The sequence below is a fragment of the Acanthochromis polyacanthus genome, chromosome 17 (genome assembly GCF_021347895.1).
Source record: "Acanthochromis polyacanthus isolate Apoly-LR-REF ecotype Palm Island chromosome 17, KAUST_Apoly_ChrSc, whole genome shotgun sequence".
Taxonomy (NCBI): domain Eukaryota; kingdom Metazoa; phylum Chordata; class Actinopteri; family Pomacentridae; genus Acanthochromis; species Acanthochromis polyacanthus.
In genome coordinates this window covers 12,507,472-12,523,411 of record NC_067129.1, presented here as the reverse complement: position 1 = coordinate 12,523,411, position 15,940 = coordinate 12,507,472, and the positions used below count along the sequence as shown (strand labels likewise).

Genomic DNA, 15,940 nt, shown 5'->3' with positions numbered 1-15,940 from the left:
TTCATCATAATCTGCAGATAGTGTTTACTCACAACTTAGCTCATGCATCTGTGTGTGAATATTTAATGGATAAATGTTGGAGGACAATCTGGTCCCATCGTCTTCTGTGTAAAAAGAAGTTATCCAGATAAAATGAGCAATTTTTCAATTGTAAACACATAAATGACACGTAATCATGTAATCAGCCGGCTACATTTTAATTGTGTATCCACATACATACATTCTTATTTGATCTTAGTAATGGTTTGTCACTGTGTTAGTGTATCTACATTCAGTGACAGAGAACAGGCACTTAACGCTCTTTGAGCTGCACAGTATTAAAGACAGTTAAAAGAAGTCAGGACAGCTGGCAGTGCTACGATGAAGGCATGCTGATCTCTCCCAGCCTCTTCAACAGTCCGTCAAGCGTCTCCATGTTCTGTGATTTCTCCTCCAGCAGCTCATATCTCAGGCTGGAGATGTCCTGCTTTATTTCTTTCAGTTCACCTGGAAAAATAAAACAGACACAAGAGCATCAAAGAAAAGTTTCACGCCAAACTAGAAACTGAAATAAATACTACAGACCTGAGAAAATTATTTTTGGCTTAAGGATGTTGTCCATCCATCCATCCATTCTCTATACACTGCTTTATCCTCACTAGGGTCGCGGGTTAAGGATGTTGTATTACAATTAAGTAATACGTTTTATTACAATTATTTGCTATCCATTGTTAAACTGAAAATTCAGTGAAACAATGGATAGCATAATCACAATGCATGAAATTCAGTTTCAGGATCATTCTGTTGCTTTACCTTCAGTGATCTCGTCGCTCTCTCTGTCTGCTTGGGCTTTGATGATGTAACGCTTTATCAGCCGCTTCATGATCTTCTGCAAGCAGTAATGGGCGAAAATGCTCAAATTCTTTATACGGGTACATTTAACATCACTATAATGACAAAGGGTTAAATATGAAGTAAGTCTAATAACAAAAAAGGTAAAATCTAAAAGTTGTCAATCAAATTGCACAGACTCTTTCTTAAAATTGTTCTTTGACTGCAGCAACATGTGAGAAATATAAATATAAATGTGTAAATATAACAGTGTAGTTTACATCTATGTATCATAAATTATTCAAAGGTGTAGCTGTAACATAAATATGGAATAAAAATCATATTTTCAGTACACATACCTGATACCTGGTTGGGCTGCTAGAAGCACCATATCCTGAATTTTTGTCCACCCCAAGCTGAAAGATGAAGCTGAAATTAGCTTCACTGAACATAACTGTGGCATTTCACAGGTTAAACTTGTCTTCAGGTCTGAGATGAAGCTTGTGATGCAGCAGTGAAACCACTGGGAGGTGCTCAGACTCTGCCTCTAATGCTCCAAAAAGTAGCGTGGCTTTATGGCTTCACAAGCTGAGAAAGGACTAAAGCTGTTTGTGATGCTTCAAGCAAACACAAATGCCATATTGTGTGGTACCTGGTTGAGTTGTGTCTCAATTTTCTCCTGACTGTGTCCTTCTACAAACTGCAGGAGCAAAGACTTGGCGGCTAAGGCCAGTCCCTGCATGGATTTAGGACTGGGGACCAGGTTAAAGGGCACAGGGAGAGTCCTGCCCTCCTCAAAGTAGGAGAACCAAAGTTTTGCCCGAGCAAACTTCCACTCAACGTCGGCATCATCCTGAAGAGAGAAACAGGGGGGAAAAAAAGGAAGAAACCACACAAATTTGAGAAGAATACTTACTGAGAGCTACATCATGAAAACAATGATGCCTCTCTGATGTCAGCATTAAGACTGGGTGTTGTGGGAACAGCTAACCTGACTGTCCACAAAGTCACCATCCTGCTCCTCTGAAGCTCAAAGCACAAGTACTTCTTTGATTTGGAGCTTCCACTAGGTCACTGCTCCAGCCTGCATCTATTTCCAGTGTGTGGTGCTAAGCTAAGCTAATCAGCAGTAACTTCATATTTGGAGTACAGACATGAGACAGGTGCTACTCTTATCCAACCCTCAGCAACGCAAACATGCTTTATAATGTCTTCAGTTCTAGCCAGTTATTATGGTTTATGTGAAGTTTCTCAGTGCATACGCAGCAAGTCTTGTTAAATGGATGTAATCATATGGAGGTAGATTTGTGTCAATAGTATCTTTGCAAACAGAAAACAATCTGTTTATAAATATGTATTGTAAATCTAGACACAAATCTACAAATGTAAAACTGAGATCCGCAAACGTTTTTTGAATAACAAATTGCAAACGAGTTTTTGAAAGTTATAAGTGTTAAAAAATATGTTCACAAATGCATGTATGTTAATCAAATGTAGTCACAAAATTTATTCATGTGACCTTTATTGTGTATTCGCTGATCCGTTTTGTATTAGCAAACTATATTATACACGATATACACATTAACGTTGGGTTGCCATTCTGTTCACACAAAAAATATTGAGACAAACCCAGCTCTATAAAAATTCTCTTCCTTTGATATTAGTTTTATTCGAGTTTAGATTAGAATGGACTCAAGAGCAGTGGAAGAAGTATTTAATAACAGAAATAGACTCAGTAGTATTCAGTAGTAGATAAATTTAAAGATAGAACTTTTTTTTTCTTTTTCAGCATGTAGAGGATCAATGGGAGGTGATGTACTTTGTCATGTAAATAATATAAAAGGACCTGAAACACTCATAAAACAATCAAATATTCTCATGAGTCAAATCATATAATGAGCAAGTCTCATTTCAGATTAGACAATTAAGTTCACGTGGTTTCCTTCACTCTTCACAGTGTTGTAAATGACTTCATGTTTCTCCCATCATCATCTGAAGCGTCATTTCAACACCATATTATTTGTGAGCTTCTATCGGAGTCACATGATTTGGTGACAAACCTCAATCTCCTGGAAGGAACTGTTGATCATGGCGATGAGCATGTTGAGCAGCACTATCACCATGGTGACGTTGTAAACCCCGTACAGCACATAGCCAATGTTCTCGATGAATTTGTGCCCGTTGTTGATTACGACGGACCTGACCTCAGACAGGCCAAATATAGCCCAGAACAACGTCTTGAAGCTCTCCTCCAGGCTGGATGGACATACCGAAGAAAAGGACGGAGGGAGGCGAGAGAAAAGCTATTTTTGATTTCAAACAAACCATCAATCATCAGAACGGAGACGCTAAAGATGAGTAGAACGACGGAAGAACACAATGTCTTTCAGGCTCACAGTAATTCTTACAGTGTTCAGCATAGAGTTTACATTATTCTGTAAACAAATCATACATTTTTAGATTGATTTCGAGGCTTTAGGGCAGCTATTGATTTCCTGTTATTTAACTGCTGTGAAAAAAATGAACTTGCAGGGACTAAAAACTTGCTTCCCATTTAATCCATCATATCATGTTCATATCCTGTATTTTAACTGTGCAAAAATGTAGCTACAAGTGTTGGTAAATCTGTGGTTTTCCAGCCAGCAATGTAGTGTGTCTTAGTGTAAATCTGAGAGTCATAATATGAATAAACAGATAAGAAAAGAAGGAAAACTTTCTATCACATTCTATTTGATTTTACTGTCATACTTGATGTGATCTGGCTTTCTTCTTGTTTCTCATCCTTCAAATAAAATAATCTGAGAAGCAAAAATAGCATTTATTACACTGCTGATAACTAGCGCACACATCAAACATAATCAGTGATAGGAAGCATGTACAGACTTGACTTCAGCCAGAAATAGTTTTGTTTAATATTTTTATCAATTTATGTAATTAAACTTTATCATCTACAATAATAGTATTGTCTGCCAAAGACCTGCTTTTCTAGATATTTTATGTTTTTATTCATCTTTTTGAGAAGATTTCATAAATATCCAGCTTGAGAATTAGTTTCTTTTTTGACTCTCACATCTTGGCAACACAATAATTATGAATCAAAGAAAAAGTAGTTAATATTGTGGTGTTAGTCTTTTATATTTGATCTCATATGTTGTACTTTAGCTTAAACCCTGAGATCCCCGGACAGTAATTGTGCTCGTTTTGTAATAACACTGAGCAGAACTCCAAATGCTCAAATAATAGCTAAGCTCTGAAATCTCAAACATTCTTTAAGTCCATGCAAGTTCATTTTCTGGATGGCTGCAAACATAGAAAAAGTGCATTTGTGCACAGAAAATGTCTCACGTGGTGAAGGCGTCATTCTGCTTCGCCCCCAGGTAGTAGGAGTACAGGTTGAACATGCCGATCATGAAGGCCAGAAAGACCAAAATGAAGATGACCATGAACTTGAAGATGTCTTTGACAGTCCTCCCTAAAGAGATCTGAAGCGGACCGAAACTCTCGTTGGCTGGAAGGATGTAGGCGATCCGAGAGAAGCTCAGCACGACTGCGACCGCATAGAGGCCTTCTGATACCAGCTGAGGATCTGATGGCAACCAGGAGATACGTGCTGCAAAAACAGAGCATGAATGAGTCAACAAATCTAATCCCATTAAATGAACTGTTTGTCTTGCAAAAAAGGACTGTCTGTTCCTCTCATAAATTAGCCCAAACTTGTGCTAATTTAGGGCTTCACATTAGCCATTTCATAGAGAATGTATGCACCAAGGCTGTGGGTTTCAATTTACTATGATTATAGTGACACAAAAAATGAGTAGGAATACAGTTTTGTTTCTTTTTCTTTTCTACATTTCTCTAGCCTGTGCATTTCTTGTTAAATACTGGATAGCTTTCGCATTTCTGACCCTCTTTGCTTAGCAAATACACAACTCTCACATGTCAGACCTTACTGACCTATGCAGCTGCTACTCTGAATTTGTCTTCCATAAAGCTGCTTTAATAAATTTGATTAGCTTAGATGTATTCAGTTTCTATGTATTTTATTGTAGAAACAAAACTCAGGTATGGTCTGCTAGTGGTTGTCTATCATTGTGCCTTCTAATGTTCAAAGCCAACATTCAGATACCAATACAGCTTTGTGCTACCTTACTGCAGCTGTTTACACGTCAATGACGGCATTTCAAGTGCAGCAGTCTGTTAGTCTGTGCAGGTGTGTGAACATGCTCACCCAGAGTGAAGTAGTGTATCTCGGGGGCAGTGTGACATTATTCAGTGTTGTGTAGTGTGTGTACACATAGGTCTGGGCTAAGTCAGCATGTCTCATAGCAGAAAATCGGCAGCTGAAGGAGGCAAGGAAGATCGCCAGCATCCCAAAGTCCAGAAAGTTCCACGGTTCGACCAGATACTCCCCTGGTCCTTGACTCCAGATCTCCTTCACCTCAGCCCAAATCATACCTGCAGCAGCACAAGTCAAATGGCACGGGATGGCAACGTTTTTGCTTTTGTAAGGAGTTTGATTCATTAGCATCCATTATGCTCACCCATGACCCATGAAATGATGAGGATCTCCATCCAGGTGAAGGGTGTTGTGGTCGTGCGGTAGAGTAGCAGCGGGTCAGAGCTGAGTTGTGCACTGTCTGGGTAGTGACGGTGGGTCATGTTCGGCAGCAGGGTGGTGCCTGCGAAACGGTCAGCAGCGTTCAGGATGAGAAGACCCAGGAAAATGGTGAAGGATGAAGCATGAGCCACAAACTTCATAAAAGGGCTGCGCATCACTTTCCCCACCTGAGAACGAGACATGGAATAAGAAGGGGGCTGTAAGAAAAGCACCCAGGAATAACACCCAAAATTCAAAATACAGTAGGCTTTTTTTGGCCATCGACTAGATGGCATGTTTGGTGGACGCCAAACACTGCACATCATCACAAACAATGAAGCATGGTGGTGGCAGCATCATGATATGAGGATGCTTCTTAGCAGCAGGCACTGGAAGGCTTGTAGGTAAAGCTTAAAATGAAAGCTGAAAAGTGTAGGGAAATCCTGGAGGAGAGACTGAAGCAATCTTTAGGAGTACTGTGATTTGGGAGAAGATTTGCTTTCCATCAAGACAACAACCCAATGCTACAGAGAAACCTCAATCCAATTAAGAATCTGTGTCTGGACTCGAAAAGGGCTGTTCACTCACAGTCTCTATGTAACTTGACAAAGCAGTTTTGAGCAGTTTTGCAAAGAAGAATGGGATAAAACTGCAGTGTCCAGAGGCTAGACTGAGACCTATCCACACAGGCTCAATGCTCTATCTACAGCTAAAAGTGCATCTACTAAATACTAACTTAAAGAGGGTGAATGCCCGTGCCGTCGCCTATTTCAAGTTTTAATTGATATGTTTTGGAGAAATCTATTTTCACTTTGACAAGGCATTTTCTTTGTAAACTCTTGACCTTGAAGCCAAATTATATTGACCATAATTTTATGTTATATGGCAATTTAAAAGGAAAATTTCTAATGGGGACGGATACTTTTAATAGACACTGCAAATGTGTAATTGGTGCATTTGGGAGTGAGTGTGAGAGAACTTTGAGGCTAAATGTTACATACTCTGCTGCATGGGGTGATCCAGTAAGCCACAGCTAGTCCAGGTAGTCCTATAGCCACCCCCAGCACCACCAGCAGTTTGATGGCAGTAGTTTGTTGTCTCAGTCCGGGCAGGTTTTCATACCAGATACTCAGGAGCTGCTGCTGGCAGTTAGGATGAGCTACAAACTGAAGAGCACAGAGGACAGAGAGGAATCAGGAATATCAAGGGTGGTGGAGGAGTGAACATACAGTGAAAAGGCTTCTGCATAAACTGTCATTGTAAGACAAATAGGCCGTAGAGTCAATATGCAAAAGAATAGTCATGACAAAAGACACGTAGGACTGGAAATTACAGTTACTGTCACGCAATTAATTATTTTTGGGATTTATTGTTTGCCTCCACAGGACTCTGAGTAGCATCTTAAAAGTGCAATCAGCAGTTCTAAGCCCAAAGATAATCAATTTGCGGTTATGCAACAGAAAAAAGCAGCAAATGTTCAGTTTGAGTGCCAAAACCTGTGCAGAGTTGTTATTTTCCCTTGACAGTTATCAGGTTAGATGAATATTAATGCTCTGGCAATCATCTAATCGATTAATTGTTTCATCATCTACTAATTAGTTTCTGGTAAAGGTATTTAATCTCTTAAGAAGACCTGCCGTCCACATATGTGGACATGTTTTTGGTCTTTTGATTTTTTTTCCAAAAGGGCATATTGTTAATGCTAAGAATAATGCTAATATTACTGCTTCTACTACTACTACTAATAATAATAATAGTAATAACAATGTAAATCTAGTAATATATATATATATGAAAAACTTCTGCACCACTGCGCCACTGATCGGTAAATGGAAATTAAGACAAATTAGAGCTCAGCTCGGTTTGAGGCTTCAACGTGCATCCGATACCTTAAAAATTAAGATTCATGGGGTTTTTCTTGATTGCATCACTTATTTGTTTGTGACTCTTAACTGCAGTTTTAAGATAAGATAAGATAAGATAAGATAAGATAAGATAAGATAATCCTTTATTACTCCCCGTGTCCGGAGAAATTTCCCATGTTACAGCAGCATACATCATACAGTAGAGCAACAATAGCAAGAGTAAACAACAATATAATGATGATCATAATCCCAATCACAATATGTCCAGGAGTGTAGGAAGGGAAAGATGGCTTATGGAATGATGTGAAGTACAGAGAAACTATGCAGATTATGTGATAAGGGATTGTGTAAAGCAGTCCATTTTTATATAAACATCAGCCAGTGATGCTGCATTTTGTTGCGTTTACAGATTTTTCGACTGTTTTCAGTCGTCCAGAACTGTAGATGACTGAGTTTTTTGTATGTATCTGAAAGGTAAAGCACTTTTGAAAACTAGTTGTACACTGAAAGATGTTGCATCAAGACCAAATACACATTATGCTTTTGATAGCATGCATTGTTATGACATTCATCAAGTAAAAAATGAATAAATGTTCACTGTGATTCTGATCCGGAAAGAAGCTCTCAGTTTTATTAACATGTGAAATAATAGTCTGTTTCCATCAATCTTAATGAGTGATGGTAATCCTTTAACGCAGACAAATACTTCTTTCGTGCTCATCAAACGTGTCTTTGTATCACTGCCTTATGAGATTACACTGACCTTCTTGAGTTCATATTTGATGGCTAATTTGAGCCGTGTAAGCGAGGGGCGACCTGGTAAGTCATAGCTGTCTTCAGAGTCCGTCTGTCCGCTCAGAATGGCCTCCACTTCCTCTGTGCTGCGACACAGATCCAAAAGACCCACCACGTAGTCCTTACACTGAGTCGACAGGCGGCAGTAATCGTTCTGCAAGCACAATGGGGAACAAAATGTGCCTCATTGAATAAGAAATTTGAGATAAATTGCAGTCTGATGCATGCGATTCTCAGTATTGCCGTTACACTTCAAAATAATTAATACATTTAGTTGAAATTTTTCAAACAAATCACAGGTAGACCAGTCTGTCCTTTTGCTGGCATATTACAGGCAAAAAGGCAGCATAACATCTAGGATTTTGTGGCAAATGTGTTCCTAGGTTTTAGCACTAACATTAGTGATCACCAGCTGTATTGTTTCCTGTCACATGTGTTTAACTAGACCCACATTTCCCGTTACATTGACAGTAGTACCGTCTATCACTGACACCAGCTCTGGAGTTGTTTTTACAGTGAAACATGAGGGCAGCGTATTTGGGTGTCTGTTCTCGCACAAGCATTTTCCTGTTAATTTGTCATACAGTACCTATAGTACTCTGTCCTGCTGCCGGCCCAGCAATAATTACAGCTGTTGTATATGTGTCAAACCAGCAGTGTGAGCAATGATCACAGGAACCAGACCCTCATCTGCTCCTGCTTCCTCTCTTTGAGGTAATAAAATCTTCATGTGTTTACTGGTAGGTTTTACTGACAGCTGGTTGGCAGCAGCATGGCAGAGTGTACTTGACAAAGAGCTGGTTTTCAGGGCATGTGTACAATCTCACTGACTGAAAGTGTGCAGACATCTTCCTGGATTGGCATTTTTGTTTTCACTGCTGATGATTCTGTAAAACCTTTGATGGCATTCGATACCTTGAACTCTTTCTCAATATTAGCCAGCATGGCCAGTTCGTTGCTGAGCTCCAGGGCTGCCAGCACTGGATCCTCGTTAGACAGGGAGAGGTAGGCAGGACTGGCGAGTCCTCTGTAGGCGTTGATCCTCGATCGCGAGTGGCTGAAGGAGTCAAACTGCTGCTGGTAGTTACACGAGTCGCAGCCACAGAAGTAGTCATGGGGAGGGTCGATGCGGGCCCCTTTACTCAGCAGGGTGTGAACTATCTCGTATTCCTGGCAGTGAGCTGCAAGTATCACTGGAGTCACATCGTGAGAAAATCTGCGAGAATCAACACACACGAAAACACAGACAATAAACACGAGAGCAAAACGACAAACGCTGACCTTGAAGGAGATTTTTCTGCATGGCAGCATCTGAAATGTGCCATTTAATAACATTTCACCGTCATCTCAGAGTATTATGTACAATTTTTCACTATGTTTAGAACTCCAGGTGTTAGGAGCAACAGTTTCCATTTTGTTTTACTTAGAAATCAGTCTAATAAAAGCTCCGTTGAATATGGATTTCTTCATCAACAGCATCCACAAACAGAGCAGAGCATCAGACCCTACAGAACATTGAAGTCACATTGTGTTACTGCTGCTAATTAATCACGTTCCTTTCACACTGCACCATCATTATTGCCTCAATCCCCAGAATATTTAACTTCCAGTTGATCAGTAGCATCCCATCATAATCACGAAAGTGTACCTTCATTCCACCGTTTGCTACCACATGTCCCTCTACCACGCTCACCTTCTCCTGATGTTAACTCTACAAAGATAAAATGGTCATGTGTGGGTCTGAGTTTGACATTTTGGGATTCACTTTCTTGTTGAGTTAGACCACTGTAATATTTGTAGTGTAGTAAATATGAAGCTACTGCCAGTAACTGGTTATCTCAACGCAAAGTCTGGAAATGGGAAAACAGTTTGGTTCCAAAATCAAGCAATTAGCACAGAAATGAATACATTACATCTTGTGTCTCTAAATCAGAACAAACTGAAGAATTAATGTAAAATCTGCATTTTATTAAGGATTAATTGAGCCACACTAGTTCTTCTCCTGTAAAGATGAAACAATTCAAACTCTTTATCAAAGTGTAAAAATACCTGGGTTTATTGACAACCAACCAAAACTAAAGACTTCCATTATTAAGTGGTGGGAAAATATTTTCAGTCATTCATGTGACCCTGCATGTCAGAGGGTTTATTGCACTGATGTCAGAAGCCACAACATTTTGAGAAACACCTATGTCTTTTAGCTGTCTTACCTTGTCCCGTCTTCATCATAAGCGTAGAAATCGTCCAACATGTCAGCTTGTGCTGGACTGGCCGTCAGACGATGAGCATCTCTAAATGAAGGGTGATTCAGCAGAGCCTCCGTGATACGGACATAACCTTTGCCTGCAACAAACACAGACCACGCAAAGCTGCTTTGTTCCTTTGACAACACTGTTGCTAAATGTCGTGGAACAAATTTCTTTAATTCAGTTCTAATTTTATTTAGAAAAAGGTAGTGGAGTAACAGCAAAGTCATTGTTCACTTTTTATAATGTTAGATCTTGTTTCAACTGAGAATTTTAATGAGTTTATCTGTATTTTTAGCTTCTAATGTAGCTACAAAAACCTCTGCAGGCTTTCTGTGATTCTTTGGAAGACTCCATTAAATGTAAGATGAGCTGAACTGTTACATAACACATACATACAAACTGTAAATCTCAAAGCACAGTCCTGTCTGACATGTTTGCAAGTTTTTAAATGTGTATTTATACATCAAATGTCTTACTGATGGCCAGGAGGAGAGCGTCCCCCACTCTGGCCAGATCTGCCCTCCCCAGCAGCAGCTCCGTCACTTCCAGATGCTCGTTGGCCACAGCCAGCTGCAGTGCATTCTGGCCCATGTAGTCCACAGCGTTCACGTTCAAGTTGGGCACGTGGAGCAGCATGCGGCGCACCTCTGGTATGTTGCCGTATTCAGCTGCCTCCAGGAAACGCTGCTCAACCTCTGACAGGCTGACTGAGGGACCAGAGAACATGTAGGCAGGACCTCGGAGGGCCTGGCGTCGCTTAACAGCAGTGAGACGAGCCATGAGCTGTCTCTCAGAGCTGCTGTGGCTGCCAGAGAGTCAGGGGACATAAACACACTGTACGTACTGTTTATATATTGTACACGTATATATTATAGACAAAAATAACCTCACTTGAGTCACCCTTTTTCCCGCTTTGATGTCTGTCCCACATTCCACAGTGGGAATAGTAAAATACATTTAGTATGATTCTAATCAATTTTTTTTCTTCTAAAATGAATAAATCAAGCTGTCACATGAGAAAGCATGAACATAAATGACAATAAAAAGATTTGGATAAGCTCATATTTTCAACTCAGGGGAACATATTCATCATTATTGGGAAGAGCTACATCTGCACTGACTAAAGACTGATTACATTTATTACATAACCTATAAATCACCTTGGAAATTAATATTAGCAGCTATACAAATAGCTGCTCTATTTGCCAGATCAGCAAAAAAATCAATCTTTCATTGCATAAGGTTGGGTCTGTTATCAAAAAGTTATAAAAAATCAGATTTGTGATTGAGAGCTGACAGACTCAGAGGCACTAGCAGCACACTGGACTGCACAGCTGAGAGTAAAGCAAGAGAGAATAGGATCACTTCAGAGATCAGTGACAATTACTAGACACAGACTCAGTTAATAGATCATTTGGAATAGATTTAGTGAGTGGAATCATGCACTATAAAGTGTTCAAAGAGATACTGATGCAAAGAACTGCATCTTTCAGCAGAATACTGATTCAGGGACACCAGCTCCCTGTTGAAGGAATATTTTTGCCCAGGAGAAAGTCTGGCCCTTCCTGAGTTCTGACCTTAATCCCTCAGAGCACCTATTGGCTTCCATAGAGGAACGTCAGATACTCTAGTGTGAATGAAATGAAAGGTTAGCATGCTGAGAAGTGGAGGAAACATCAACTGAAGCTGTTGTGAAATTAGGTTACGTTGATATTGTCAAGGAGTTTTGCAAATGATACTAAAACATTAAAACATTGTAACTATGACCTTTATTAAGGCACTATGAGACATCTAGACACATTTTATCCACATTTGAACTGCATTTCTGTTGTTTAATCACTTAAAAGCCTATTTTTGTTGAGTGTTAGATAAAAAATCTGTAAACAGCCATTATCAAAATTAGAAGGAGAAGTTAATGCAGCTTTAACTCCATTAACTGGAAGAAACCATCCTGCATTCATCTTCTTTTTCATGCTGTCAGTTGATGATGCACAATGTGTAACGTGATATCCTTAGAAATAGTTTTTATTATGTAATTCTTCTGCAGTATTACATTCAATTATGAATCTAACAAGGAAATAGACAAGAAACACAGATAACCAAGCATGCAAGGCTGAAAATATCCACAGTGTGATCTATAATCTTCCTCTAAGTTCAACAAAAACCTGCAGACGATGAACACCTGTCTGACGCACATCTGTCTGTGGAGAGGGTGCAAATCAAAGACTCACCCGAGGCATCTTCCAGAGCAACAGTATTCCTCTCCAAAGTCATCGCACATCAGCAGGTTGTCCCGGCTCCTGGCTCTGGGGCTGTCGATGTAACCCGCAGGCCGGCTGTTGCAGTGAACTGCCAGCGGTCTGTGGTTCATCCTGAGGCCGATCAGCTACCGAAGGTCTGCTCCTGTTTGAGGGGAACGAATAGTCAAGTGGCTATGGCATGTCTCCCTCTCTCTCTCACTCTCTGTTGCCCTCCCCTTTGGTTTTTTTTTTCTGTGTCCTTGAGAAAGAATGCATCCTTCTGGGTCCCACTATACTTTATTTACATGACGTGTTGAACTTTACAGATGTGGAGGTCAGCTCAGTGTTGTGACTGAACACACTGAGGGTTATTGGTGATGTATGGACATGTTGGCCTCAGTTATTCCAGCTGCATCCACCTCAGCCCCTGCTCTTCTCTCGCTTTTTAAAAAGTTTGTACATATTAATTTTGAGAATCATTTGTTAAAATTAAGCAAAGAAACAAAAGCAGAATATTCTCAAAATTTTATGTCTTGCCAAGAGTTTTAATGCTCGAGCTGTAAAATGCTATTTTAAACCGCGGTGTTTAGAGTACATACGAAGATTGTCAGTGTGTGTGTGTGTGTGTGTGTGTGTGTGCGTGCAGGAGTGAATGATGGCTGATGAACAGCAGATGAGATTCCTCAGGGTTTAAATTCCCAGTAGACTTTGCTTCCTGTGTGTCTGACCCCCTTCAGTGTGGGAAAACTCTCAACACACACACACACACACACACACACACACACACACACACACACACACACACACACACACACACACACACACATACACAACACACACTATATGTCATTCATTTGTACTGCATGCATGTGTTTTTTAATTGTCACACAGTTTTTACCATCATTAAGTCACTTTTGTTCTGATGGTTAAGTGTATTTTTCTTCATTCTCCCAAGATTTGTCACCCTCCTTTCGTCAGTCGGCCGCTTTTGTTTGGTTTCTAGCTAAATTTCACATAAAACACTCCATTAAATCACACAGACATCTCAATGTATAAAAAAACAAACAAAAAAAACCCGATAAAGCACAGTCTCTGATGTGCGATTGTGCTGGTGGAAATTGCCTTTTAAGGGCCTGATTGCTGAAGATTAGTCACTTTGGACGTTTCATGGCGAGAGCATCACATTTCACGGGGAGGATGGTAGAGAGAAAGCGGGTAAACTCTGACAAATGTCACCAGAGTGAGTTTTTGTTAAGACTTCCTCCCCAGAACAGAACAGATCCAAGACATGGATGTAAACACTGTCAGCTCAAACATACACACTATTATTGGGGGGGACTGATTGGGCGAATACCTGGATGGACATTTTCTCTCTCTCTCTCTCTCTCTCTCTCTCTATGTGTGTGTGTGTGTGTGTGTGTGTGTGTGTGTTCATGAACTCTGCCATTATGTGCACGTACCAGACCACACAAAGAGCCAAAGTTTCAACAATGTTATCACCTGAATAAGTGACAATAAAACATACAAACGCTCACATACACAGTCCAAACCTGTGCGCTACCGTGTAGATGTGAGATGGGAGAAAAAGGCGGTTATGCCACAACTTAATTGAGGTACAGTGATTTTCTTTACGCTAGTCCTGTCTGTGTGTTTCTTCAAAATGTAATTCTCAAATCATTTTAATCACTTTTTAGTGACTTTCATTTGTTTTTAACCTCATACATAATGTCACAAACTGGGTCAAAGATTTTGCGACATTTACTTCAGTCAAAGTCAGTAAGGAGGTTGATGCCGGGTGGATGCAAGTAAATGATAATAAAGATGATTTATCTGTAAAAAAAAACATACATTATAACAATACAGGATTATATATAACAGCATAGTCATGTTTAACATTCACAAGGGCCAATTTTTCTGCAGTTCTCAGTTCTTTTACTTTGAATAATTCAAGCATGCGTAGTTAATATTCTGCTTTTGCTCCAATATCATTTTCAGCCCAGGAGTTTTGCTTGAGGTAGAATTTTGTTTACAGCAGTGAAATGCAAACAAAATCATCCTGTCAGAGCTGACCCCAAGCAGGAGACAACAATTTACACATACCTTCAGCCAATTCAGAATCACTAATTAGTCAAACACGCGTGTCTCAGGCCTGAAGAAGGAAGCACGAGCTCTATCGGGACCGAAACGATTTGCATCTTCACATCTAAATATTTTCGGAACATGGTTATATTAACGAAAACAGACTCCCAAGAATTTTACAACAAGTACTTCAGGTTGTCGGTATCAGTGCCAATTCAAGAGTAAACACAAAGATTCCCATGATAAACAAAACATGTGTACAGAATTAGAGCAAGACTGTTTAGTACAGTTCTTTGTACAAGTTCATATGTCCTCAGTCGTTCACATGAAAAGTACAGCTGAAAATTATGACATATTTTCACAAAAACAAATCATTATTGGACTGTCATATGTGAACTGTGCTCCTAAATTTTTTGTGATTTGTTGCCCAGAAGCCACTTTAGGACCAACCAGCCAGTCTAATTGTCTTTGATTTGGAGACGTCCTTTCTCTGCAATAACAGGGCAGGTTGAAGGAGGGACACAAGAAGTCTCAAATGAAGCTGCTTCCTTTGTGGATTTCGCTGCTCTTCGGTCTGCGCATCTGTTTTTTCTCCAGTAACCTGAACTGAGCTTGCACAGTCATCTCTCTTCTAACCAATCTCCCCCTCTCTCATTGGTCTTCCCCTCCCCTCTTTCTCACTTTTTTTTCATTAAGCATTCATAAATTGACTTATATGAGACATTTTGTTGTTCATTTTTTTTCTGTCTCCATTGCATGAGTACTAAAACATTGACAGCACTGTTTGCTGGACACCTGTTAGATCAGATTAAACTGGAACATGACTTTCTTTGTTTCTGAGAAGATGAGCAGTCTGAAGTCCTACCAGTGTGCCTCAGAGACTGTAGTGTTCATTGCAACCACGATATGTTAGTTAGCTGGGGGTATCACAACTTTGTCACAGCATTGTTTCAGTTGTGGAACTGCCATATCAGAAATACACTCCTGCTGTGATGGCTGTACAGGCTGCAGACAACTAGATGAGCCCTCAGTAGAGGGCGGAACCACGCCCTCTGCTGACGAAAACCCTGTCCTCCCTATACAACTGATGCAATATGTATCAATTTTGATCATCGTATGTATCTCCCTCCCTACTTGATCTGCTGACCTGTAACTCCACAACTGAGCAGGGGACCTTAGACTGATCTTCAGTGCTAAGTTTGATTATCCTGACTTCAGCGGTTGCAGAGATATCGGACCGGACATAGCCACATACATACATACATACTTACCCAGCCAGATACCGCACCGAATGCAATAACCCTG

General features: G+C 40.1%; 2 protein-coding genes across 2 annotated transcripts in view; one reads left to right on the top strand and one right to left on the bottom strand.

Moving 5' to 3' along the window:
- Window positions 1-176: 176 nt before the first annotated feature.
- Window positions 177-12,759, bottom strand: trpc6a (transient receptor potential cation channel, subfamily C, member 6a). Its single transcript, XM_051938086.1, is given in 15 exon segments — window positions 177-486; window positions 793-868; window positions 1,170-1,226; window positions 1,463-1,663; window positions 2,871-3,066; window positions 4,156-4,420; window positions 5,039-5,059; window positions 5,062-5,265; window positions 5,352-5,595; window positions 6,409-6,573; window positions 8,036-8,221; window positions 8,983-9,283; window positions 10,278-10,410; window positions 10,793-11,121; window positions 12,548-12,759. Coding segments are annotated over 15 exon segments (2,649 nt in total). The 5' UTR covers window positions 12,688-12,759; the 3' UTR covers window positions 177-355.
- Window positions 5,490-15,940, top strand: part of birc2 (baculoviral IAP repeat containing 2) — a 49,738-nt gene continuing 39,287 nt past the window's right edge. Inside the window, exon 1 of the mRNA XM_051938087.1 lies at window positions 5,490-5,499. The gene's annotated coding sequence lies outside the window, so the exon portion shown is untranslated. The remainder of the gene's footprint in view (window positions 5,500-15,940) is intronic.